Source organism: Carassius carassius, chromosome 10 (assembly GCF_963082965.1).
Source record: "Carassius carassius chromosome 10, fCarCar2.1, whole genome shotgun sequence".
NCBI lineage: Eukaryota > Metazoa > Chordata > Actinopteri > Cypriniformes > Cyprinidae > Carassius > Carassius carassius.
The window spans coordinates 7,357,809-7,385,457 of NC_081764.1; the positions used below are offsets into that span (position 1 = coordinate 7,357,809).

General features: G+C 37.8%; 1 protein-coding gene across 2 annotated transcripts in view; it reads left to right on the plus strand.

The window, feature by feature from the left end:
- Window positions 1-3,153: 3,153 nt before the first annotated feature.
- LOC132151647 (E3 ubiquitin-protein ligase PDZRN3-B-like) overlaps window positions 3,154-27,649 on the plus strand; it is a 98,568-nt gene continuing 74,072 nt past the window's right edge. The window contains exons 1-3 of one of the 2 annotated variants that reach the window (XM_059559910.1): window positions 3,154-4,086; window positions 7,759-7,845; window positions 10,245-10,352. In XM_059559910.1, the coding sequence (XP_059415893.1) occupies window positions 3,373-4,086; window positions 7,759-7,845; window positions 10,245-10,352 (909 nt within the window). In that variant the 5' untranslated portion in view covers window positions 3,154-3,372. The remainder of the gene's footprint in view (window positions 4,087-7,758; window positions 7,846-10,244; window positions 10,353-27,649) is intronic. The other variant, XM_059559911.1, reaches the window with a different exon arrangement.

The following is a 27,649-nucleotide window of genomic DNA, read 5'->3' on the forward strand; positions in this document are numbered from 1 at the left end:
CTTTATTGCCAAGTGTGTTTACACACACAACGAATTTGTCTAGGTGACAGGACCTTCCGGCACAGAAAGTGCAGACAACATATCATTTAAGGTGATAAAGTGAAATAAAACACTAATAATAAGGAGAACAGACAATCAATAAAAAAAATTATAATAAAATAGAGAAAAAGAAAATATCACTAGACAGAATTGTGATTGTGCATGTGTGCTATTTACAGATGACAGTTTTGATAAATTATTTACAGATGTACAATCTGAGATGTGTTATGTGTTGTTCAGGTGGAATATGGCCTGGGGGGGAAAGCTGTACTTGTGTCTTGGCTGTTTTGGAGGGGTCCAGAGTGATTTTACCAGCCCTTTTCCTCACTATAGAGGTGTAAAGTTATTGGAGGTTAGGCAGGGGGGCACCAATAATCCTCTCCGTGGTCCTGACTGTCCGTTGTAGTCTCCTGATGACTGATTTGGTAGCTGCGCCAAACCAAAGATGAACACAGAACAGACTCAGTGACGGTTGAGTATTACTATATGAGCAGCTCCTGCAGCAAGCTGAACTTCCTCAGCTGGCAAAGGAAATATAGCCTCTTCTGTGTTTTTTTTTTTTTTACAATAGAGTCAATGTGAATGTCCCACTTCAGGTCCTGTGAGATGGTGGTGCGCAGGAACTTGAATGGCACTACTGCAGCCACAGTGCTGTTTATGATGGTGAGTGGGGGGAGTGCATGGGGGTTTCACCTGAAGTCCACAATCAGGGTCCTTGATGTCCTTCAAGTAGGCCAAGACAAGTCTCTCAAATGACTTCATGACCACAGACGTGAAATGCAGGATGAAAACGTATATCCAGAAAAGCAATTAGTCTTTACAAGATCCTGCAATCCCACATCACCCGCATGTTCTTTAATATCATCACTATAGCAGAGTGGTGATGACTGCAGTATGGCTGGCATCCAAAGCTCCAAATGAAGCCCTTATAAAGAAATTTAGATCTTTCTGTATCCCTCTAAATAAGTACAGTACTATACAGTACTATATGGGTTTAAAAAATTCTCAGTCCATTCATTGACTTAAGAGTGGGAGTTTTGTTTCTATAAGGACTTTTTTTCTCTCTTTAATATAACAAAAAGCACTCTAAAAAAACATTCTGGCATGCCATCAAGCCACCAAAAATATTTCTATAAATTCTAAAAAGTTGCAATATTTCTTACAATACTTTAAACTGCTGCTGCAGAAGTCTGAGGGTCTCTTTTGAAAAATATTCGAGTTCATTAGATCCAGAAGGGTGGGGTGAAAACTTCTATAGACCTGTGAGCTAAGATGGAAGAAATGTAAAGCATGAGAAATGGTTAAGTAACATCCAATACAGCCTAAGAAATAGATCAAATCTTCTTACTAATGATCTTTATTTTAACCTGGCATACTTGATCTAAGTCATCTGAGTTCCCTGCTACAGCCAACAAATAAACAAGACTTAAGTTCTTTCCTAATTTACAAGTATTATGTTTTTGGTAAGTGCACTTCACTAACTATTGTTTATTCTGAATGTTTCATATTACAACGTAATGATGTGTATCCAAACTCTGCATCTGTAATGTAATTATCTGGTTGCATATGATCCATTTAAATAATAGCTTGGCAGGTGGTTAAACCAAGGCTGAGACTTTAATTATATTACATCACAGTTTACATTATACTGACTTAAAAAATACTTATCACAGATATATTTGTTTTTCTGTATGATACTTGATGGAAGATAAATTAATTAGTGTTGGTAGTACTTTTTGGAAAGTAATATTCGATATCTTTGGCTTCTTTTAAGTAATTATTGTATAACTTAAAGCATCTATCAGTGCCAATATTAAATTACTGAGCCACTCCTTTTTCTGAACTACAGATTTCCATCTGAAGAGAAAAAAAAGTCACAAATTTATTTTACAAACGTGCTATACTTTTTTTCTTTCATTTTCCCCATACCCGGGAGTCAGTAATGAACTTGGGAGTTGTTATTTAGTAATGCACATGTGGATTGAATCGCTATGTCACGGCACAGCAATGGAATTTGATTTCACAGAATATTGATTAGCAAAAGAAAAGTATTTCCCATCTTCAGATCAATCTATAGCAGGAGAGATGAACGCTGTTCACAAAGGATAGTAAAGCTGCAAAAATAAAGGCCTTTCTTGTCCCCTCACTGCACATAGCTGCCAGTGACCCTGTCTGTGGCGCTCAGTCATTTACAAATCAAATGCTTTTATGACCGTGCTACTTCCTGCCGAGATGGAAAATGTCTTTATTTAAATGAGCTTTATTTAAACTCTATACACAAAATACACTCAACACAAATACACATTTTAAGGCAAATCATACGCTCACAAGCTCCTATTTATTAGAAAACTGCTCAGACAGATTATTATTTTCCCCCAAAGAGGCATCATTGGCCACTCATGCAGACCGAGAGGATGTGAAGGAACATCTTTAGCTTTGGGGCTTTTAGTAATCTTGTTTGAGTTTCTAAGCTGCTCTGTATTTGCTCTATATTTATAAAATATGAAACTAAAAATAAAATATAAAACTGGAATTTTATATTTTCATTAATAATTTAATGTTTATAAATTCAAAAATAAAATATTAATGACTTACATTGTCACAACTAGCACTTATCTCCGTCTAAATCTACTGGTGTATCTGTCACTTTACAATAGGGTTCATTAGTTAACATTAGTTAACATTAGTTAACTACGTTAGTTCACATGATCCAAGCATGAACGATAGTTCTTCAGCATTTATTAACCTTTGTTAATTTCAACATTTACAAATGCATTATTAAAATCAAATGTTATGCTTGTTAACATTAGTTAATGCACTGTGAATTAACATGCATTTACAATGAACAACTGTATCTTCATTAACAAAAGTCAATAAATACTGTGATAAATGTAGCTAAATAGTGTGATAAATGTAGTGTTCATTGTTTAACTAATGGAACCTTATTGTAAAGTGTTACCTCTCTAAAACAAACTGTTATTGCTTCAAAAGTGTGCTTGGACAAGCCTTTTGCTAAGTCACTTGCCCTGATATTTTGTTATCTAGCGAACAACATTCATGCATTTTAAGTTTGGCTTAAGTGTCAAAACTTTGTAGGGTGGTCTGAGAACCCTTGTTGAGTGCGCAGTTCTTCAGATCGTTACGGTATCCAAATCGACAACACTTCTCTCCCCCATAGGAAGTCTCAGGCAATTAGTTCAGTCAGTAGAAGTGCTCGTACTAGTCTACTCAGTTTGTGTGAGCTCTTCTAATGACTTTGTCCGAAGAACGATTAAACCCCTGTAATATTCTGTGGGAGGCCCGGTTCTATTTTGGATTTTCCCTTTAAAAAAAATGGGATTTGAGTTGGATCGTTTCAAGGGGGCTGTGGACCCAGACTTCAAATGCAACTTGTGTAATAAAGTTTTGGAGGATCCGCTCACCACCCCGTGCGGTCACGTCTTCTGCGCCGGCTGTGTGCTGCCGTGGGTCGTCCAGCAGAGCAGCTGCCCGGTCAAATGCCAAAGGATCTCCACCAAAGAGCTCAACCACGTCCTCCCTCTGAAAAACTTAATATTAAAGTTAGACATTAAATGTGACAATCACGCGCGTGGTTGCCAGACGATCGTCAAACTCCAGCATCTGGCGGAGCACGCGGAGATGTGCGATTATTCCCCTGCCAGATGTAGGAATAAGGGCTGCAGCGAAGTGCTGAACCTCAAAGATATGGATGCTCACATGCGTGAATCGTGTGATTGCAGGGCGGTCGGGATATGCGAGAGTGGATGCGGATTGATGCTCACTCATAAGGAACAGAAGTTGGACAACCACTGCTGCTTGAAAGCCCTCAAAGCGCACAACGGCGCGCTGCAAGGGAAAGTTGTCAGCTTGGATAAGGAGCTGAAGAAACAAGCTCTCAAATTGACTAAAAGAGAGAAATCACTTTTGGCTCAACTGTCGGCTGTTCATAACGAGCTTCAGATGACAGCGCTGAAGTATCAGAAGAAATTCACTGAATACAGCACCAGGATTGACTCGCTGTCCAAGAGTCTTTCTCCGCCGTGTAAGGTAAAATAACAATATTGACAGCAGCTTTTGAACTTTGAAATAATTTACTATGGTAACCTGCAATAACACTGTGGTAAAGCATAGTGTTGGCCACCACTGTCATCAAATAAACAAATAATTAAAAGTGAAATAACTGTCTGAAACGATTCTAAAAAGTAACGCTATGCTACTTAAATGAAATCTGTGTGTGTGTTTTTTCTAGCACTAGTTTATGGTATTTAGCGGAGATTGTAGTTATTCGTGGTAACGTTACACTTTGTAAGGCGGTGCTGACCGTTATCAGAACAACGTTTAACATGGAAGCTGTTTTTTGTTTTTGTTATTGCTGTAATATTACTTCAGAAAAAAAAAAAAAATATATATATATATATATATATATATGCTTTTTGCCGTTGTTGTTGTTCTTTCTCCCTCTTTATTTTGAATTTTATTGTCAAGCGTTATTTTAAACTCTTTATACATTTTTAAGCGATATCAACCAGGCATACTTACTGAAATCGGCTGTGATTGGACAGTGGGCAACAGGCTGCAGGTAATCACAGCCTTGTTGACATAACCTGTTGATTGCAAGGGTGATATTGCATTTCTAGAAACAGGCTTGGACAAGTAATTAATATCCAGGGATTTAGGCTACATTTCAGACAAAAGTTGGGTAGTGACTTCGTTTATTTTTTTTTCAGCCAACTGAAAATAGTTCCAAACGACGCCAAACCAAACATCGTGTGTCGTTCTTCTTCTTCTCTCGAGTCTGTCGTCCGCCACCTACTGTTCTGGAGTGCGAAACGTACACCGTTAAGCTATAAACTATTCAACTATTATATCTTGTGTAGTTCAAGCAAGTCGCATACTTGAACCCTGGCCTGGAATAGCATATATGAGTGGAGCGGAGCGACAGACGTTTTACGCAGGGGGGCAGGGTTTCATATTTTTTTGGAGCACCCCTGGGCGCCGCCATTGGCTAGCGGACCCCCACCTGCTGTTAGCATTCCATTGACTCCCATTCATTTTGGCATCACTTTGACAGCGAATAACTTTACATCTGAGGCGTTTAAAGACATTTGTCCATTAATTATTTCTAAAGAAACACGATAATGTATAAAAGGCTCCATTACCTTGTATCTTACGTTATGGCCCCATAGAAGCAGTTTTTGTAAAAAAAATAGGCTATTGATTGCGTCATAACCAGCGACTCTCTGTCGCACAGTAGAGAAATTACTGTATGGACAGAAGGAGAAGCTCGCAGGCAATCTTTTACTGTCTATGAGGCTATTGGGGGGCCTTGGAGGCATGAAGTCAAGGGAGATAATTAATCAGAATACGTACCAAAATTTGCTCCTGTTCACGCTCGCCTTCTCTGCAAGATTCGGTGGGTGATTTAGATTTCTCTTCGCACAGCGATTAGAAGACTTACAGGTTGCTCACGTGACATCTACGTCATCAAGCTCAGTTTGAGTCTGCGCAGTACGCCCGACCCCCAGGAAGTGCGTGCTTCTAATTGACTTCATTTTTCTCCGTTGAATCCAATAGGGTCGCTGTGTCCATTTCTTTTACTGTTTATGGTATCACGTTGGTTGTGGCTAGAAGGGATACAGCAAAAACCGGAAGCTAACAATACATTGAATTTTCTACCTATTATATTGTTTTATTAACGTCTATAATAGCCATAATTACTACCATAATACTACCATAAAAACCATAAAACTACCCCTTACAATAATGCAAAAATAGTAATTATTGTTGTACAGTGTGAGGAAAATTTCACTATATTGATGTGCACATGCCCAGTATTTTTTGCTGTATGCCATCTAGTCTTTTAACCTTTTACATCTGTGATCAAAAGTGTTCCAATCCATAGACTACAGTTACACGCCGACTTTTCCATTACGAAAGAAACCCAGAGCAGGCGAAGCTAAAAGTTAGAATTTTATAATTATTTCTGTTTATATTAAGACTCCATGGGGAATTTCATGTTCCTATTATTATATGCTTTCTTGTTCGTTGATATTAATGCCAGCATTCTTTGTTGTGACACATACGTTTTTTAAATTTTTATTATTAATATATCTATGTTTTGATTGGTCAGATGTTTGCCGTTGTCAGGATGTCCTCCACGTTAGACTTAAAATGATAGCATACTTCAAAAATAAGATAATAAAATGTAACAAAAATACACTATTTTATCAGAACTTGTGCTGTGCAATGGTAAAAGTAATATTGTGGTTCTTGTACTCTACCTGCTAAAAATAATTATTTTATTATTTTATTTACTTTATTATGACACTTTTTCTTAGTTCTGTATGTCCTTGCCATGCCTTAAATCAAGTACTATGAGAACTTCTGGCATGTGCGATGCTCTTCAGATTAGCTGTAATATATTCTCACCCCAGGACACCATCAGAGCATGGAAAAATGTCAGTGAGTTACACTTGTGACAGATAACCTCTCTTGACCACTCTATGAAGGAGCATGAGATCCTAAGGCAATCTCCCATGAGTGAACATGTTTATGGGCTCTGAATGATGTCTTAGTGCCACCAACTGCCTTCCTGCTGGGGAATGTAGTCTCCCTTGCTGTTCCCATCACATGGTTCATCAGTCAAGTGAGGGAAGCAACGCAGGGCTGGGAAATGATGAGGGTGATGATGGGGAGCTGACATTTGCAGGATTGGACCTGTCTGCTGAATGCTGGGCTGTTGATCCAGCTGCTCTAGAAGGGGAAAAATGATATCACAAGTGTTTTTGAATCACCACTAGAGCATTTCAGCATGAATTATGCGTTATATATGCATATGTTTTTTTTAATTCAAGATAATTTACTCATTAGATGAGTCATCCTTTGACATCATTTCACATTTGTATTATTTACCAAGCTACCCTGTTCTTGTGAAGTAATAAAAAACTGAATCATATTAGCAGAAAACCCCTGACTAAACAACAGTGAAGTGCATTTATTTTAAGTGGAGTCGCTGCCTTCTACAGACATTGTTTCCCATGGAATTCTGGGACTTGTTCCCATGACCTGGTCTAGTGGGGTGCATTCCTTACTAGGAGGCATACATTGCATACACTCAGTAAAGATAGCAAAGAGAACTCTGTACAGTACATGCATGCCATTGATGTCAGTATTATATTTAGACACTGTCTTCTGTGGCACACAAAAATGACAGCTGCTTTAGTTGCTGATTTTATGCAGTGCCACCCTAAGTGTGGAATAAAATGCTGACACCACTTGTTTCTCCGCGTTCCATCGTTCATCTGTTGAGAGAGCCGTTTGCTGCAAATGTATTAATATACTCGACCAAAAGAGCAGGGAACAAGGCATTAACCCTTAAAGCACCCGGCCACTTGACAGCTCCTTTTCCAAGATGCTTTAAACTTAGAGGAATCATGTAGATTGCAGAACATGATGTTTAATGACTCTAAAAGGTGTACCTCTTTACTTGTCACAGCCAAATGTAAACCTTGATACCTACAGCTGATTTAAGAGCTTGTGCTATAAAAACACACCCTAAAGGGTTAGATTTGAAATATTAAGTTTGGAAGCTCAGATGTTTCTACTTCCCAAATGTACATATTTAGTAATTTCATTGTTGTTGTTTTTTCACTTTTCAAAAGTTTTGAATAGAAGTATGTGTGAATTGATGGTCATTTATATGGTTTCCTCTTTTAACAGGGTGGAGAGACCAAAAGTGTCATGGCTATACTCCATCGTGAGTCTGGATCTTTAGGCTTCAATATCATTGGAGGAAGGCCATGTGCAGTAAGTTTAGAGAGATTTGCACCCTTGTCTTTTCTGTCATTAGCTCATTCTATTTCCTGTTTCAGCCCCAGGTTGTCCAAGGCAGCACAGGTTATTTATCTACTCCAGGGTTTCCCAAGGGGTTTGTGCTAATAATTAATTCAATCATAAAAATATAAAATTAAAATAAATAAACGTATAATAGTCTTAATCCAAACTCAGTTATTATGATGATAAACAACAAAATATGACACTTTAATATCTGTTAGGTTATTTCAGGTTCTCAGTGTATAAATAACTTTAAATGGTATTGGCAAATGAGAAAATACAGACAGAAATGATATCTAACATATAAAGTGCCACTTGGTACGTCGGTCCACCCTGGTGGTTGTGATATCAATATCAGCGTGAATGAGCACCAAACCCTTTAAAGGTCCCATTCTTCGTGATCCCATGTTTTAAACTTTAGTTAGTGTGTAATGTTGTTGTAAGAGTATAAATAATATCTGTACAATTCTAAAGCTCAAAGTTCAATGCCAAGCGAGATATTTTATTTAACAGAATTCGCCTACAAAAATTGACCCGTTTGGACTACATCCCTCTAGTTCCTGCAGTAATGACGTCACTAAAACAGTTTTTTGACTAACATCCGCCCACATGAATTCACAAAAAGGGGGCATGGTCTTGTTGCGCTCCGACGGAGAAGAGGAAGAGCTGCGTTTTGTTTGTCGCCATGTTGTTGAAACGCTGTTATTTTCATCTCGGAGTCCAATCATCTTTGTTTGGCCTTCCCAGGGACGCTGTACTTGGAGATTAATGGTTACAATTTATGTTTAACTCGGTTCCCGAAAATTATAATCCACATGTAAAACTATGTGCAGCACATTTTGCTGAGGACAGCTTGCTGAGGACAACTTCCTCAATCTCAATCAGTTTAATGCCGGATTCGCTTGCTTCTTGCCACTTGCTTCTCAAAACTAGTCCAATTGCGTTTCCAGGAGGGCAGCCTGCGCTCAGCTGCTGTCGAATCACAACACATGAACCGCTGGCCCAATCAGAACTCGTTACGTATTTCTGAAGGAGGGACTTTATAGAACAAGGAACTCATCAGGCCGTTTTTATGACAGTGAAAACAGCGGTATACAGATAGGTGAATTGTGTGAAAAATACTGTTTTTTCACACGCAAAACATGAACACATGTTATCTTGCACACTGTTAACACAATCAAAGCTTCAAAAAAGCACGAAAAACGGGACCTTTAAGAAATGTTTGTTTGTGGTTTGTCTGAAATAGAAATATGACGCACTTTGGTCTGAACTGGACTTTTGCTGCAAAACCTTACAAAAGGGAAAAGTACTACTAGAGCCAATTTTCCAGGGCTTCTTCTAAAACCCAGATGTAGCCTCGTCACAATGACAAGGCTTTATTTATTTATAAAAATTTGCTACTGTTATAGCATAAAGCACAAATTGCTATGGCTGAGTTAATGCTAAAGTAATTGGAAGAGGTCAGTCACTAATGAGTGACACAAATGGCTGTGTCTCTTAGCAACTGCACAACTACTTCAACGTGGCCATGACCCCTCCCTAGCAAATGTTTGACATGCCATCCATCCTCTGTGCTTGTAAGACCTTAGATCTGTGGCAATAGTTGTTGGAAGCGACATTTTTTTTCTCTCTGTTATACTTGATTCTGATTAGTCAATCACTGCACTGATTGGGTACATATTTATCATATGTTTTACATTTAATTTAGTATATTTTGTATTTGAATATTACATATTTTTGGAGTATCGGATCTTCAGGATGTCAGGTCACTTTTAGAGTTCATGTCATTTAATTTTATTCTAAAACATGGCTACATTTGTTAGAAGTGGATCATCTGGTAAATAAGAATGTTGTTGTTGTTGTAATGGGGAAGAGGGTAGGGCTTACAATAATTAACTGCAGAGTTCACAGTAAGACTTCCTGTGGTTTCCCAAGATTCCATTAAAAATTACAGCACAGTGTCAAACAACATGGCAACATGGGAGTTAATGTGGTGTGATGTGGTTGAGGGGTGAGTTCAGCAATAGGCAGAGGCTTTGCTATAACCTTCCTGTCTAGGTTATAGTTTCATATAATGAATGTCGTTCATCTTTTTTGTCATCATCATCTCTTAACTCCATAATCCTCCCATGAACACAATATGTCTATCATTTGACAGTGCATTTGCAGAAAAGCTGATTAACCTCATTGCTTGTACATCTGCATACAGTTATTTGTGCTTTAAACCTGTCCTTTGTTATTCATTTTATTTTTATTTTGCAATAAAATTATTTTGCATCTTTAACCCTTACTAAAGAGGTTTATTGGATGGTAATTCAGATTTATTGGATCTTTTTTTAGCTAAATATTGCTGCCTTGTTTTTGGATTGCAGGATGATAAAGATGGCAATTCAAATGAAGGAATCTTTGTATCGAAGATTGTGGAGAATGGACCAGCGGATAAAGAAGGGGGTTTGCAGATCCATGACTGGATAATGGAGGTAAGTGCCTGTTTTAAGCCTGATACGCTGGCCTAATCAAGACACAATGCAACAACTTTAGAAATTTATTTATGATTACCTTCCCATGCTATAAACTAAAATGTTATGCATAGTGGCGCAAAATTAGCCAACCATAATGTATATGATATACATTCACAGTTATGGAGATTTTGGTGTGATGTGTAATGCATTGTTGTTTGTCACAGTCATGGCTGGTTGGGACAGAAACTTTTAATGTATTGCAGCATGTTAGGACACAGTGTTAAATCTAAGATTTTTACAAATAAGAGCTCATCCTGAAAGATACACTTGCACAAGCCAGTGCTGAACATTTGAATACCTTTAAATAAAAATATATTAAAAACTTGATGTTTGAGGCCTGGCTATTTCAGAATATCTCCATTTGGTTGTTCATTGTAATTTATTAGATGTTGTTTACTGACTTGTAAAGGAATCCTTCCTGGCTGGCATTGGGTCAGAAGGCTCTCTTTTACCTTGGAACAAAACCTGGACTGTATACAAAGGCCAAAAGTTCCCAGTGGTCACTTTTAAGGATGCATAGAAAGTCAGCCCTACAAAGGTTGCTTTTATAGCAGCATGAATCTCAAGTGTGGTACAACTGATGCATTGAATTTGCTGTAGCATGTTATAAATATGGCCTGGGTCTGCAAAATTATTTAGCCAAGTTAATGTAAATATTTTCACTTTGTGTTGTTGAAACATCATTCAACGAAATGGTAGCTTTCACTGCAAGACTTTTTCCTTTCAAGAGTTAGTGGACAACATCACTTTTTGGTTGCAAGATTTATTCATTTGTGCTTGATGTCATTATACTGTATGCAGTATGTAGGATGAGGACGTCATGCCTGCTTTTATACTAATATTAAAGTGCAGCCAAATGCAGTGTGCTAGCCGTAAGTGTCTTAACTGTTCTACTGTTCGTTTAAATAAACTGTAAGCCCTTGAGAAGGCGACAGTAATGCAGTCGGCGCCTGGTGAATTAAGACCATTAAACTGGCCTCGCTGGGGGGACACATGAGTCCCAGATTGCTTAATGCATTGGGTGGAAATGTGCTAGTATGACTTACTTGGAGGAAGGGGCCAGAGTGACGGGAAACGCTTTAGACTGTGCTGAGCATGCCAACTGCTGCTCTTCCGTGATATCTGAGAGTATTCCTTGTGGTTTTTGTGGATGTCATCTACATCTCTGCTTTTTCTTTCTTTTTTTTTTCTTTTTTTAAAGGACATCAACTTAACAATACGTCGATATTTGAGAAGGGTTTTCAGTGACTGGTTTAGTATTTTCATTGTTGTGTGGAGTAAGATTTTTTTGCTCTAGGATGGCACTAGACCTAGAAAGTCACCTTTTGTCTTTGTCTTTTGAATAATTAAAGTCAGCATGCGTGCCAGAGGATGTAAATAAATAAGGAACATGAAGCACAAAGCCCTAGGTCAGTCTATTGAGTAGACCTTTAAAATTTATAGTCAGAAACTCTCTCCCACAATGCAAAGCTGTTCCCACCCGTGCATTTAGTTTGGTTCATGTGTACATGGGAATAACATTTTCTATTCCTTCAGGAGATTTATTGGCAGTTTTAAAACTACCCCAATAATGTTTCTGCGATTTGAAAAGGGTGTAACAATGCTTTTCTTGCTTTTCCCTTGGATCAAAATATGGAGCATTATGCCTCAGGTGGTATCGCATATCTAATTATGTTGAGTTGAGAAATGACTTTCAGTAGAAATATAATCACAGGGGAAGAATTAATGCAAAATTGCTTACAGCAGTTTTGTTTTCATTGAAATTTCACTTGTATGTTGTTAAACCAGCACCCTGTAGTACCATCCTTTATAGCCTATGAGAGTTAGACTCAGCTGGAGTTTGCTGTTTAAAATATCTTCCTCCAGGCCCCAGCACTCCTCTGTCTCTCTTGCTACATCAGCACTTTTTCATCCATCATACGGATTATCCATTTATTTCCTTTTTCATCCATCATACGGATTATCCATTTATTTCCTTTTTCATCCATCATACGGATTATCCATTTATTTGCTTTTTTCCCACAGCTCTTTTGGAACCACACGTAGTCCTTGGCAATTGTGCATTGATGCTATAAATTTTACTGTCATTTTGAGGTTTAGCACCTTGCTGCATGTTGTCGATGTAAAAAAATATTATATCCATCAATGTATATTACACCTCAAATATTATTCAAATGTTATACTTAAAGACCTTTGTCAGGTATTTGTTCTTAAAATGCTCTTGCGAGTAGGATTAATTTATTGCGCGTCTCATCCAACGCATCCATTGCTAATTCCAAAATGTCATTTTAGACCTAGAAATGGAGGCTTGAGCCGTTAATGGCAGACTAATGCAGTTTTTTAAGTTATTGGAGAAAGAGAGAGAGATGGACAAATTAAGTGTGTGTGAATTACACATGTCTGTGCATCTATTAACTAGACTTGTTCCGATTCCGACACTAGTATCGGAAATATCACCGATACCACAACAAATTCTGGCATCGGCATCAGCGAGTACATGAACCCATATACCGATCCGATACCATTTTCTTAAATGACCTAGTTATGACCGCTAGCTTTGCCTAACCGCTGCATGGTTCTTCTTCGCTGCTCAGAATGCATTGAAAACACAGGAAGTTGTGCTGTGTTGCCACAAGCAACCCCTGTTTAGAGCAGCGAAGAAGAAATGATAACGCGTAAGCTGCACTGATCTATATATGACTGGATCGCTCATCGCGTTCGAAACTGCCAACAGACCGTGAAGCGCTTCTATATTATAGATCAGTGGTTAGCAGTATGTCCGCTGTTTAGCAGTATTTCAGACTGGACCAACCAGACAGTAAAACGGCGACTAGGGATGCCACAAGTACTGGCACTTCACTACCAAGTCGGTGCTGAAAATTTAAGAATGTGATGATACCAGCGTCTCTGTAGAACCGGTAATAAGTTTGAGTATATTCGTTACCCGCAGCTGCGTTCAGTCGCTTCCATGTTAGTCTAAGCGCAGGGCTCCAGACTATAGCCAAATATATATACTAGTGTCTGTGAATATTAAACTGCAAAATACTATTTAAATATTACTCCTGCAAATTCTACATCTCTGTGGGTGACGGGCGCAGATGCGCGGGAGCTCGCTGTTTTGTAGTCTCTGCCGTGTGTCACTATATGAGGACACGAACACATGAACCATCACTTCATGAGAATTTACCGTTTCATTTGAGAAAACTGTTCGGTTTAACGTGAGTAAATTGACAATATATTAAGCTACTGTTGTAGCCTACAGTAGATTTAGCTATGTCCGTGTAGTAATAATAATTCGTCTCTATTAATAATAATAATTATGCCTAGACAGTTCCTTGTTTTTTACTTGTTTTGTTGTAAAGAGATTATCTGATTAATATATAATTTTTTATATTCCTAGACTTATTTGTTGCAGTTTTCTATACAGTTATATTGTAAAACTAAAATACCTTTTTTAGTTTGCGGTGTTAGATTTTTGGCTGCATTTGAAGTTATTTTTCGCTTAAGAAAATAAATAATATTACTGTCAAATTCATGTCAGATAATAAAAATACTGTAATAAATACAGTAGTTCACCATGTATATGTTTATGTTTTATTAAGGGATAAGTCTGAAGCACACCATAAAATAATTCTAGCAATTAACACAGGGCTAGTAGTATATACAGCTGTATATACAGATACACACCCAGGTATCGGATCAGTACTCGGTATCGGCCGATACCCTGAGACCAGGTATCGGTATCGGGAAGAGAAAAAGGGTATCAGAACATCTCTACTATTAACAGTGTTTGGCAGTAGCATCTCTACTAATAGCGAAACTGCAAGTTCATCATCGTCAAGATCAACACAGTTATTAGTGAGAAATAATAGTAGCTTTTAAGTTGCTAAAACTATTTTACTGATAAATTTGTCAGAGCAGCCCTTACAACACGTTTCTGTATTGTCTGAGTGTGTGTCTGTACTATGTGTGAGCATTTGTAAGAAATGCTTACAAGAAAGAACGTATGTGCGGAAAAATGAAAGTGAGGGAGAGTATGTGCTTTCCGTAAATAAAACATAATTTTTTTGCCAAAAGCATGGAAATAATTTGGTGTTTTATCTTATTGTATACTATATTTATTTGCTTGGTCTATGTCCTTGTGGGTTTTGCTTATTATGCTGTTTTATGGTTGCAAGGACCTTTGAAATAAATGAAATCATTTGGCAAAGTCATATGTTCACGTAATGTGGTCAAGATCTGCCTGGAACTATTTTTGCTGTGCATTTCCCTAAACAAATAATTGCACACCGTAGAATGTTCATCAGCCAATCAGATTTAAGCATTCAACATAGTATTTAGAATTTTAACATTGGCCTGTTATCACATATTGAGCATTACATAAAAATAAGTTTCAGCTTTTTTCAGGGCCCATTTGTAAACTTTGGCTAGTAAACAGAGTCTTAGAACACATTAACAAATTGTCGGAAATCGGTCAATCTGCTGATTGATTGAAAGTGGTGTTATAATGCTATCTTGTTACCAAAGATGCGCCAGAACCTCTTTGAGTCCATTTTATGCTGTTTACCATTCAAGCGAGAGACTCTTGGGTGACTAGCATTCACTGATCAGTACAATGTGTTCTGGAGTGGCGACAACATCTCTGCTGAGAGCATCCAGGCGGAGCGTGTGATAGGGTGTCATAGGGTGAGCAGGGCCATCACGGCATTCATCGGGCTTTGTGCACATGTTCCTGACAGCAGCAGTGATGAGTAACTCACTGAGCGAACATGAGAAATTCCAGTCGGGAAAACATCTGGCCCTTAGGAACAAGCTCAAATAAATTTCACTGCCCGACTTTATAGAAAGTGAAGGAACATTTCATTGCTCATCTTACTGGGAGTGAATTGGGAAAATTACAAGAAATATCCTTATTCTTCATCTTCTTTTGGCCTCAGCGATGTTATGTGCACGTACATGACATACCCATAAAGATCCAGACTCTCCCACGGCCATCCGATGGAGGAGTATCATGGCAGATGTCCCTGTTAATCACAAGAGAGGCAGGCTCAGATAATTCAGCAGATGAATAGCGCCTTGTTCGCTGAAGACATTTATTTGCTCATAAAAAAAAGATGTAAAACAGGAAGAAAAAATGGTGGTGTGTTTGCACCCCACACTGTTGCACACTAAAACATTGTAGTTGTGTTGCAGCAGTTTGATTTATGCATGTGATTGAACAGAGCGCTTGTGTTTGGAAAAATAATCTTTATGCCAGACCTCAGCTAGCTTTAAATTGTGATTGTTTGTATAGCACTGGGATGCCTACGAAATAATTGCAGTCACTTGTCTTCACATTAGTAAAAAAAAACAAATAAAAAACACAGAATCACAGTGTTTACACTCTTCTGGGAAATCAACCCACAAATGGGTTATTCATAGCTGTCTCTGAACAATTAGCTGGGATAGAAAGTTATTTGACCACAATAAAATGACACACACTACCTTTAAATATGCTGTTCGGTACAGCTAAAGTACATTTTCTATTTCATCTCATCCTAAGGGGTTGATGGAAGCGCAGTACATGGCTATAGTTCCTTCAGCTGCTTCTTGTTTAATGTGTTTTTGTCATAAACCGTGTTTTTGAAAAACTGGGCTGTTTTCAGAAGAATTGGATGTGTTGGGGTAGGAAGAGGTCATAGAGATAGACCAGGTCATGAATGTCACCTTGTAAAAGCATGCAGACAGACAAAGGTCAGAGGTCGAAAAACAAACAGACTTTAAAAAGCAACTCCACTGAGATGCCAGTGTTTGCCATCTGAAAGAAGCAAGATTCCCAACAAAACACAATATTGGTTGTTTTATAAACAAGAATTAAGCATGGCTGGGAATATTTGAGAAATATATGCTATGATGGGCATGATGGGGAAGTCGTTGCCTAATGGTTAGCGATTCATACTCATAACCCTAAGGTTGTGGGTTTGAGTCTTTTACCGGCAGGGATTGTAGGTGGGGGGAGTGAATGTACAGCGCTCTGTCCCACCATCAGTACCACGACTGAGGTCCCTTTGAGCAAGGCACCGAACCCCCAACTGCTCCCCAGGTGCCGCAGCAAAAAATGGATGCCCACTGCTCCGGGTGTGTGTGTAATCACTGCTGTCTGTGTGCACTTTGGATGGGATAAATGCAGAGCCCTTATTCCGAGTATGGGTCACCGTAATTGTCCACATGTCATGTCACTTTCACTTTTGATTTTGTAATGAATAATATTATCAATATATATTGATTATCACTTTTAATTAGCTTTTTATTTTTTATTTCCTAAAGATCGTGTCATACTAGTTTTGCAACTTTCCTCCTTGTCACTAATATGAGAGCTCTTGGACAGATGTTTTTAATAGCAAAATAATTGTCTAGGTTTAATTTTGCTTCAATTGTATAATGTATGTGAGTGTACCTTTAATAACAGCAGCCTTCTAGTAACACCAGTGGTTCCTTATCTTTCTCTGACTCCATATAGCTGTAAGATTACCCTCAGTGCACCACTTGACACCCAAGTTATTTTAGTGTGTGCTCGCTGTCAGATGTAGCGTTAAATGGCGTGAGGGGTGAGTGGCAACATGAAAAGAGTGTCTGCTTGAATAGATATGTTAAGAGTCTGGAGAGGATGGGGCCCATTTCTAGCATGTAGATGAGTCCTCAATCCGTTGAACTGGTTGTAGTCATTCTTGTCCATTGATGATTAAGAAGGACCTTGTAGATCACACAGCTGTAATTTTGTTTTATAGTTGGTTTTGTTTTGGGTGGAGTGGAGTGGTTTAGAAAGGGCTTGGATTCAAAGTGTTTTTAATTTCTTAATTCACCGGTCACTGATCACAATTCTATGTGAATGCTGTTTAGACATGTGCTGGTATTCGGTAATGCGATATATCACAGTAATGAATATGCACAATATAGTTATCATGGGCATTTCTAAATACCGTGAATAATTATACATTACCAATTACTCAGAATTTGGGATGCATTTTAAGAATACTTTTCCCATCAACTGGTCAAAATGCACAACACTGCTGTATGCTGCTTGAAAGACGTGTGAGCTCTGATGTAAACAAGCACGCATTAGAAGCACATGGGGGAACACTGAATGAAAGCACATTCACTCTCTGACAACAGATGGCACTAAACTGCAGAAAATGCAGACTTTGCTCTGGAAACCCCATAAATAAAGCAGCTGCTACTTTCTAAAATCGTATTTAAATAGATTTAAATGGCCATTAAGATTTGAGGATTTGCTGTGTTGTTCAACACAGCACCAAATACTTAAATATTAAGACTTAATAGGCTATTCATTTTCAAACTTTTTTAACATTTTATTCTGGACTACAGCATGCTCTAGATATTGTTTGAAAGTGTTTTGATTCTTTGTTGTTCATTAACACTTTACATTAGGGCTTCATTAGTTAACATAAACTGCCAATGAAAAATTCTTCTGAGCATTCATTAATCTTAGGTATTCCGATATTAAATAAAACGTTGTTAGAATTGAAAGTTGCAACTGTGTTATTTAATGAACTAACATGAACTAAGACTTGTATTTAAAAAAAATGTATAACTTCTGTAGCAAATGTAGCTATTGCTCATTGTGAATGTTAATGCATTAACTAAGATTAACTAATGAGGTCTTATTGTAAAGTGATAGCTATTGGTCTTTATAGTTCTTTTGCACTTTAATCTGTGTAAAACTTTTAACTTATATATTTTTCTGTATTGTTTTATTGTATTTAAAAAGTTATTAAACCTGTTATACTGTATTATGACCACTTTTTTTAAACTACATTTCAATACAGTGATAACACCATAAACTGTAATAAAAGCATTAGCAAATAATCGCTCTAAGAAAATTTGATACCGACATATCCCTAATGTTGTTTGGGTACATTTTATAAAAACATGCACAATTTCAACTTAAAACATAAGAAAGAATATTTTGCAGAAGCAATTTAGATTATTCTGTAACATTTACATTTATTTTTTTATTGTGCAACATTGCATATTTTAAAAACAATTACATTTAAATTTAAATTTTAAATTTAATTAAATTTTCCAATATAGTTCTCATTACTGTAATGTTTCTGGAGTTTTTTTTTTCTTCCATTTTTTCATTTTGTAGTTCTGTCCTAGATGATTCTCTGTACTCTCAATACAATGTTTTAATTGTATTGACATGTTGTATTTATGGTGTATAATATTTAAATAAATAATGTGGTTTGTTTGGCAATCGGGTTTTGAGACTTGTATTGAAAATTGTAATTATGAAAATGTTGTAATAAAAAAGCATTCTTTATTTAATTTTATTTTTATTGAAATAAAACCTGGACTAGTTCTTGAGAAACTTCCACACTAATAGAAACCATGTTGATTTATTTTGTAATTAGTTTAACAGTACTGTATCTCAAAAAAGGCATGGCTCTTAATCTGTCCCACTCTGGGCATTATGACCAGCATGTACATTTTTGAGTAAAGAGAACGTGTTCTTAATTTCCTCAGGGAGACGAAGTCAGGTCAACCCAGCATGAGGCCGCCCTGCAGTGTCCAGTCTCCACCCTTCTTCTCTTGACAACTAAGATATCACAGCACATGTCATCTTTAGCGTGGAATGTGTCACAAGGTTCTCTTGTGTTATTTCTGACTGAGTCCAACAGAGTTAATCAGAGGTGGCAGCTAGTTCACTATGAGCAGTATCACGTGTTATTTGGCATCTGATTGCAAGAATAAAGCCTTTGTCAAGGACTTTATTGGATTTGTGCCTCTGTCATTTTTTCTAGATGGAAGTGAGCAGGGAGAAAGAGTATAGGCAAGTAAGACTGTTAGTCCCAGCAGAGAGCTGCTTTCCAGTTGACTTGAATGGCTGACTTAGCTTATTACATGACATTAAATCCATTGGAAGTCTTAAAAGGGATATAATAAGCATCTGGTCTCAGCTTCTGTTATAGCAGAGCAGAGCATGCATGGATGAAATGGACAGTCCTATGGTGCATGTATAAGTGTGTGTGCATGTTTTAGAGAGAGAGAGGTAAAGCCACTGGGTATTGCTGGACAAGCAGAGCATGTCCTATCTTTAATAATATAATGATTAATACCTTCTATTAATAAAAATAATAAGAAGAATAAAGAGAATAACATTTTTATTATTAGTAGTAGTTGTATTGTGTGACCAGTTCTACAGTTTGTTAACTGGCCGTGTGAAACTTTATCATTGGCCGATGGATGCTTTTTATCTCAAATTAGCCTAAAAATAAACAGATTAATCAGTCGGTTGGATGCCAGTGAATCAGTTTATCACTATTCCTATCATCCCAATATAGAATTTATTGTTACTGCCTGTCAAGGAGTTGCTAAATATGGCTTAGCCTACTGTAAATGTGTTGTGAATTGTGTTCGGTTGGCTTTTTCCCTATTTGAAGATGCTGCGGGTATAATACATAACTTCTTTAAGGTTTAGCGAGGGCGAATATGTAGGTATAATTAAGGCTAATTGTCTTTCCAATCAGTCACTTGTGTAAACATATCAGTAACAATAGTCTCAGGTTGCCTAGCCAGCTGCTTTCACAGTCAGACCCTGTTAACCATCCTTCCCTCCATGCAAGCCACCCACCCCCATGGCCTCTCTAATTAACTACCCTCAATTAAACGCTAATAGGCTGATTAACAGACCCTTGGTCTTGAAGTAATAGCCAGTCGTTTCCTTCTTGTTGCCCTCAGTAATGCAGGCCAGGCCCCGGGCCTGTTAATTACAGTCCTCATTGAATGCCCTCAGCAGGACCTGAGAAATGTAGCCTGTCCAAGTCAGGAAAGTGTGGTAGATGTTGAAAAAGAACATGTCTGCATTATGGATTATTTCAGCCATCTGTAATGCAAAAGAAGAAGAGAAGGCTACCACTAAATGCTCTCTGCGGTAAGGCCACTTGTTGACTTTCGCTGGGCTTTCAACTCGCGGCTCTCTATATCACAGTAAATCAATAGGAATTGACAAATCATTATTTAATCTTTAATTAAATTTTTTTTGTTCATATAAGGAAACTCGTAATTTTTGGTGGCCGAGTATCTGAGTAGTGACGTCTTATCGTCTGTGATTTTCACCAAATATGGTATCAAGGAGTCAGATCATTTATGAATCCATCTACTTTTATGAGTACTCATGATGAACACAATTTTCCTGTTTAAAGACTTTCTGCTCACTCCCTCTTTTTATGGACGTTCAGCCACAGTGATCTTGTAAATGAACTTATTGAATGTCTGTTCTGTAATTTACGCTTGGTTTTCACCAGCAGCAAGCTCATGATTAAAGTAAGCATGTCACAGCCCAATTTGAGAGTCCTTTTTGAGAATCTTTTTCCTGTCATAACTCACCAAAGTACAAGACTATCGCTTCTCTGTTCCTCCTCCCAACAGATATATAGTTTTACTGCACACAACATGACTATTGCAGTGCCAGAAGCATATGCAGACTTTAATACTTGGCCAGTGCAAACATGTGGCCCAGGTGTACATATGTAGTGTGCATTGTTGTTCCATTACTGCAGCAGTAACAGCCACAAGTAGAGGGCTATAGATTTGATTTCTAATGTCCTAGCCATTAAAGTGAAAGTGACATGACATTCAGCCAAGTATGGTAACCCATACTCAGAATTCGTGCTCTGCATTTAACCCATCCAAAGTGCACACACACAGCAGTGAACACACACAAACTGTGTGTGGGGGTTAAGTCGTGGTGTTGTCGGCCAGAGACTTGAACCCACAACCCTAGGGTTAGAAGTCAAGTTCTCTAACCACTAGGCCACGACTTCCCCCTGAAAACCAGGTGTGTTATTATTCTGGTAGGTAGCTATACACATGTTGATGGTTAACCTAACTTTCCCGGGAAGATTCTTCTCACACTGTCATTTTGGCATGGCAGTAGTTGTCGGGTAAACTGACCATAGAAGACAATTGTGTTGATGCTGAAAATTTACCGGGTAACCTACTTGCTTTATGTTGCACATTGCCAAAATTTCACTGTGGGTTGAATTCCGGTTGTCTTTAACTCAAATCCATCTTAACATACTACTACAAGATTTCTTGTCATTTTGGGGTGTTGCTGGCCTAGTGTTTAAGCTCAGGGACAATTGAAATCAATAATAGTCCAATTGAGTCTTCTCTTGTGTTACAGTTTAAACATAGTTGGTCTGAGTTCGATGGTTTAGGTCTTTGTGATGGCCTCAATAATCAAACTCATTTTAAATCCAGTTGGCATGAGGTTGGTGTAAAATTCCTTCGTTCCTAGCCTGACAAGCTTTCTTTTCAAGAGTCGTTTAAGAAAGCAGTCTTTCACATCCCAAACAAAGTGGAACCAGCAACCGCTGTGCATCCTTGTCATGTAAATGAGTGAAAACACTATTCCCAAGTCATGTTATTGTCCTTGTGGACCTACCGAGTGTGTCCCTGTTTCAACTGAAAAGATGTACTCCCTTCACACGTACCTTCTCCATTTTTTTTTAGACTTCCTGCATCTTTCAGTTTAGCAACAGAGAAATTTCTTTGACTTAATGTGACAGTGTGGTACTGGATAGTCCAGTATATTATATCAGTAGGTACTTTCATGTGCTTTATAAATTCCTTATGTTCTCTAATCTCAATTGATATTGTGCTTAAATTCACTCACAATACAGTTTATGTGGACTACCAGTTGAACTTCTAATGTCAAGAGCAACTTTCAAAGACAAGATGACATACGTATAATCATTTTTACTCTCAGATTTTGACCAGGATTCGGTCAGAAACTAGGCAAGTAGTTAGATGCTTGGGCAACTGCATGGTCCTGTTGTGTGCTCTTGATGTGCTTTCTTGTGTTACTTTGATACAGTAGATCTTCAAATGCGGGGGTGTCCAGTGCTGATTCTGGATGGCTGCCGTCCTGATGAGGACCGGCTAATCATGGTCTGCTGGACTCCATAGAAGCTTTCAGGCTGTTGTGTTGAAGCAGAAGCTGAACTCTGCAGGAAGGTGGCCCTTCAGGAGCAGGAATGACATGTGATTCCATTAGCTAGCTATAAAAATGTTGACAGTTTAACTTTTAATAACATGGTCAGACCAATTGTTGCTTTGCATTGATGGCAGTTGTCCTGGCAGTGGAAACTGGCTGAAGAAAACACTACATATTAATGGCTTCTGTAGTAGCCCTTGCACGGAGATTGTAAAACATGGCTGTATTGCACTGCTTTATAAATTGTGTTCTGATGCATTTTGAAATGCAACAATACATGTAGTTGCTTAGAGTGTGTTTTGATGCATAAGACATCATAAGATATAAGATACATATTTTTGGCCTTTATGATTGCTAAAGACTTCTATTCAGTTAGCTGGATCAAGCCAGTTTTGTTTAGTTTTTTTTGTTTTCTTAATAATATATCAGATACTGTGCCTAATTGTGATGTACAGCCTGGTGACAGAGTGCATATTTCTTGTGAACTGGTTATTTGAACTGTTTTGGATTGTTCTGGAAATCAAAACCCAAGTGTAATACTGTCCTCCAAGACCTTTTCAGACAATGAGTCACTGTGGACCATAGTTTAAACTTTCACCTGACCGCAGACAAGTTTTAATTTATTAGTTTTCCAACAGAAATCTAGCCAAATCATTTCACTTATATTCACTCTTTTCAATGTTTGAGTTGGCAGTACCTTAGAGTGATGTGGAACTGAATTAAGCGCAGGGGAACTTCTGGACACACTGTGACTGGTTTTTGAGGGTCAAAGAGAGGCAAACAACAAACACAAAGTCTTGACTAGGGCAAAGATGTCTGAATGCACATGGAGACTGCAGATGGGTTCTTGCTGTGCAGAGTTCAGCAGCATGACAGGGAGTCATATTGAGGGGTAGACCTTGAAGTTGTTGGGGAAACATTGGGTCAGACATAAAATGGATAGCATGGTCATTGATCGCCTTGGTGGGTAGAGTGACTGTAGGAGAGGAGGTTTAGGGTGGAGTAGTATAAGAATGGATATAGTGAGCCCTTTTGGACTAGGTAGGTGGTGTTAAATAAACTTGGCCACATCTGCAGCGAGGCGTTGGGTTTCTCACACGCCAGGCAGCTTGACAAGCACTCCTTTGTAGACTCTCTCCCCTCACCTCACGCTCTTTCCGTACCACTGTCCTTTTCTTCCTTTTCTTTTCTTCTTCTCTTTATCTTTTGCATTTTCCTTCTCCCCCCTCACCTCTCTTTTTATCCTCGGTATCCTCCTTTCTTTCTTTCTTTCTTTCTTTCTTTCTTTCTTTCTTTCTTTCTGTTTTAGGACATTCGTATAATAGCTAATAAAATGAGTGGAAAATTCCCATAGCCTTTCATTAAAGGAGGAACCTAACATATTTTAGCCTCTTTTCTTATGACATCCTATTGACAGTTTTTTTTCAAGCAGGCCTTTATCAGGAATATGGTTTTGAGGAAGGAACAGGAGAAATAAAAAAGTCTTTTTAATCCAACTTCTACCAATCAAGATGCCTACCTTAAATGCAGAATGAGATGGAGTGGAACTAAGCCATGAACACCATAAACATGAATAGAAGAAATGGAGAAACAGTGAGAGGAGACTCGCCAAAATTGTGTTTTGCAAGGTGGACGTATATGTGTTGATGTGTTCTTATATGTCAATATTGTTTTATGGTATGAGATATCTTATGATAAATACAGTTGGACTTATGTTAAACCTTGACTGTATTGTTGCCTGAAAATCAATAATACCTTTGCTTTTAACGTTAATAATCTTGTTTCAGATATGTTGAACATTATGCAAAGTTTGTTACCAAACTATGCGATACTGCTTCTAAATTCCTTGGTTTGTTGCCAGAAATATATAAATACTTTGCCAGCTGTCTTCCGGCTTTATATCTGCTCTGGATCTAAGACAGAGCTAAAAAGCACAGGAAACAGGATCCTGGATTGGATTAATTTTCTAATGCGATTAAAAAGATCAGAATCTACAATTCTAGGTCTTAATGTACCATAACCTTATGGTTAAGGTACTAGTTCACTACAAACATTTCTTCAGTTACCACTTCATGGAAATGTTTCCTAAGCAGATGTCTACGTACATTTCTCTCAAGGTGTATGTTTCTTTTATAATTTTTTTTTTTTGACAACTAAGGATGATACAATAATATGTATATGTCTGTGCTTAGATTTTCATGTTTTAACATGGACATAACATTATATTCCATAAGCATTGACTACAGCTGCATGTAATGGCTTTGATTATTTTGATTTGTTAAAAAATAAAAAATAAAATAATTCCAATATAGGTTGTCACCTTTTTAGTCAAAGCCGAATGGGATGTGTTAATGCCCGCAATTTATATAAAGTCGCCTCTACTTACCTAATGATATAATTTCAAGAAAAAGTATTGAAATATTTATCTTTATCCTCCCATCTTGTAGGCTATTTATTCCCTTTAGGGTTTCTGTAGTACACTTAATTTCCTTTCCGCGCTTCAGCTTAACATTGTGATGTCTGTCAGCTATCGGCGATCGACGATGGCATCATCTATCGGCCCAAATCGACTTTTATAGCATGCATTGATTTCATTGTGATACATAAAACATGAGAACAGCACAATTTGGGAACATCTGCTCTATTGGATAAGGCTGACAATTAATGAATTATTTACCATTATTACAAAACATTAGTGTAGAAGAGAGAAGGAAGTGATGACATTTTGGAAACAGTCCAGCCATTCTCCAAGAATCATAGTCAGCACTTTCAAAGACCATAACATCTTGCATATTCTGACTATCTCCATCTCTTCTTTGTTTTTGGGAACAGTTTGCACAGTCCTTTTGTAAGCATTTGTAGTGGGAATGAGCAGACTGCTCTGTGATCAAACAGCTCTTTCATGTGTGACCTTTGGATGACTCTGCTGTCCAGAAAACCTTAACGAAGCTGAGGGTAATCAGATGACAAGGCGGGCGGCTGGCCTCCAATCACCAGCCTTTCAGATGGAGTTCTGGTTGAATGGGACAATCAAACATCTTGCCTGTATGCCAGGTTTCTGGAGTCTATGTACAAACATGTTTCGAATGTTGGCTTATGTTTGATGTCTTATGGTGTCATAGAATGGGTTTAATTTTTTGTACTAAAATCCAACAAATTTAATTATTTTCTCTATTATTTGGCCAGATTATTTTACTTTGTAGTAGAGGACTCATGTTAACTAGAAATGTGTTATAAATGTGCAGATTTTTCATACTCAAAGGGTCCTGCAATTTCCTCATAGGTTTTGTACTCCATATGAACATATCAAACTTGGACCATGGCATGTTGAAATCCACAGGTTTGTTTGCAAATTTTGTGGTGATTCTGTGAGTTTCACTCATTCTGTTGTGGCAAAGTCACTCTCCAGAACGTGTAATCCACCAGGTCATATATTTTCAGAGAATGGCTTAGGATGACTACTGAAGTCCTTTAGAAAAATTTGGCAACGATAGGGAGGCTAAAACATGCTCTTGCAACTCCTGGAAATGTTTTGCTTGTGGTTGGACAGAGTCATTTATCATGAAGTCAATTAGATAGAAGGCCACAGACTGGCTTGGTAAGTAGAAGAGACTGTAATTTAGGAATATGAGAGGCAGTTCTTTGTCAAACGCTTGCGTTTAGGTAATGCTAGTCTAACTCCCTGGCCGCACAGTAGTATATGGGTGCTGGCGGTGACATTTGGTCAATGAATGAGATGACGTGATTCATTAGCTGTGGGGATCCAGACTCAAGACTCCAGTTTGGACCTAGTTCAGTCATATGTATTGGCTTTTTCAATGGTTGCAACACATAGCATATCTAATTTTGCCATACATGTTTGTTTTTGTGTCTATGTGTGTCTTTGCATTCCAGCCTTTGAAATGGCTGGAAAATTCAGACTCACTCGAAATGTCTTTCTTTCTTTCTTTCTTTCTTTCTTTCTTTCTTTCTTTCACTCTCATTTTCTTTATTTTTGTTCCTTTTTGGAAACTGTACTTTTGATTAATAGGGTATGATTCTAGAAGGAAATGTGCAACCTTGGGATTCTCAGATTGAATAGACCAAAACAGAACAACTTAAATGCTACGTCTTCAGAAATGACTGCCAGAAACCTTAAGGACCTCTGAAGTGTTTTGACAAACACAGTTTTCGTTCCTCTGTTGATGTATATCCTTTTAAACCAAGGAGTTGGGTATTAACCAGACATATTTTAAATAGCCATTAGATTTTATTAACCATTTTATCCATAGAGAAGTGTGTGTGTGTGTGTGTGTGTGTGTGTGTGTATATATTTATTGTTGTACATACACACTACCGGTCAAAAGCTTGGGATCAGAACGATTTTTTTATGTTTTTTGCAAGAGTTTCTTATGCTCATCAAGGCTGCATTTATTTGATTAAAAAAAAAAACTTTCATGTAATGTTTACTTAAAGGTAATTTTTAAAAACCCTAATAACTGAACAACACAGTTGAATGTAATCTTTAGCTAATGTTAAAATGTATACATATTTTTTCCACGGAACATTTATAAAATTGTGATGTATTGTATTTATTTATTTTTTCGTTTGACTTCCTATAATGCATTTTAATTCTGTTAGCATAGAAACAGTCTAGCCAGATTTTAGTAGCAGCAGCTGGTCAGAAAACACATGACGTTCTGACTCAATTAAGTCCTTGTAAGTGCTTCTTTTTATATCCCTCCCCATGATGCCTTCATTCCTCATTCATACCACAGACATGCTAATAGACAGATCTCGGGTTGATAAACACACAGATCCCAAAGTCTGAGTTGGGAACAAGCCAAGATGAAGCAAACATACCCTTGGAATATAAGGGCCAGTGAACCAGTTACAACATCCTGACACCAGGATCATTTGGAGGGATTTCATTAATTGAACACATTTACAAACACAAACACAATTAAACTTTCTCTCCGTTGTTAAGGACTAAGGCATAGACTTCTACCTAATGAGGCAGAATATTCCTCAGCAACAATAAGATGAAACAAAGCTTCTTAAAGCCCCCAAATTGCTGCTAATGAGTAGCTCAGTACATTAAACTTAATCAGAAATTTGTCTTGTGCTTTCTGCAAAGTGGCGAAAAACGAATCATGTGTAGTAGATTTATTTAACCTTCTGAGGTCTAAGGGTATTTTTGGGGCCAGGAGAAGTTTTGTCATGCCCTGACGTCTAATATCACTGTAATCAGCACAAACTGGGCTATAATAATATG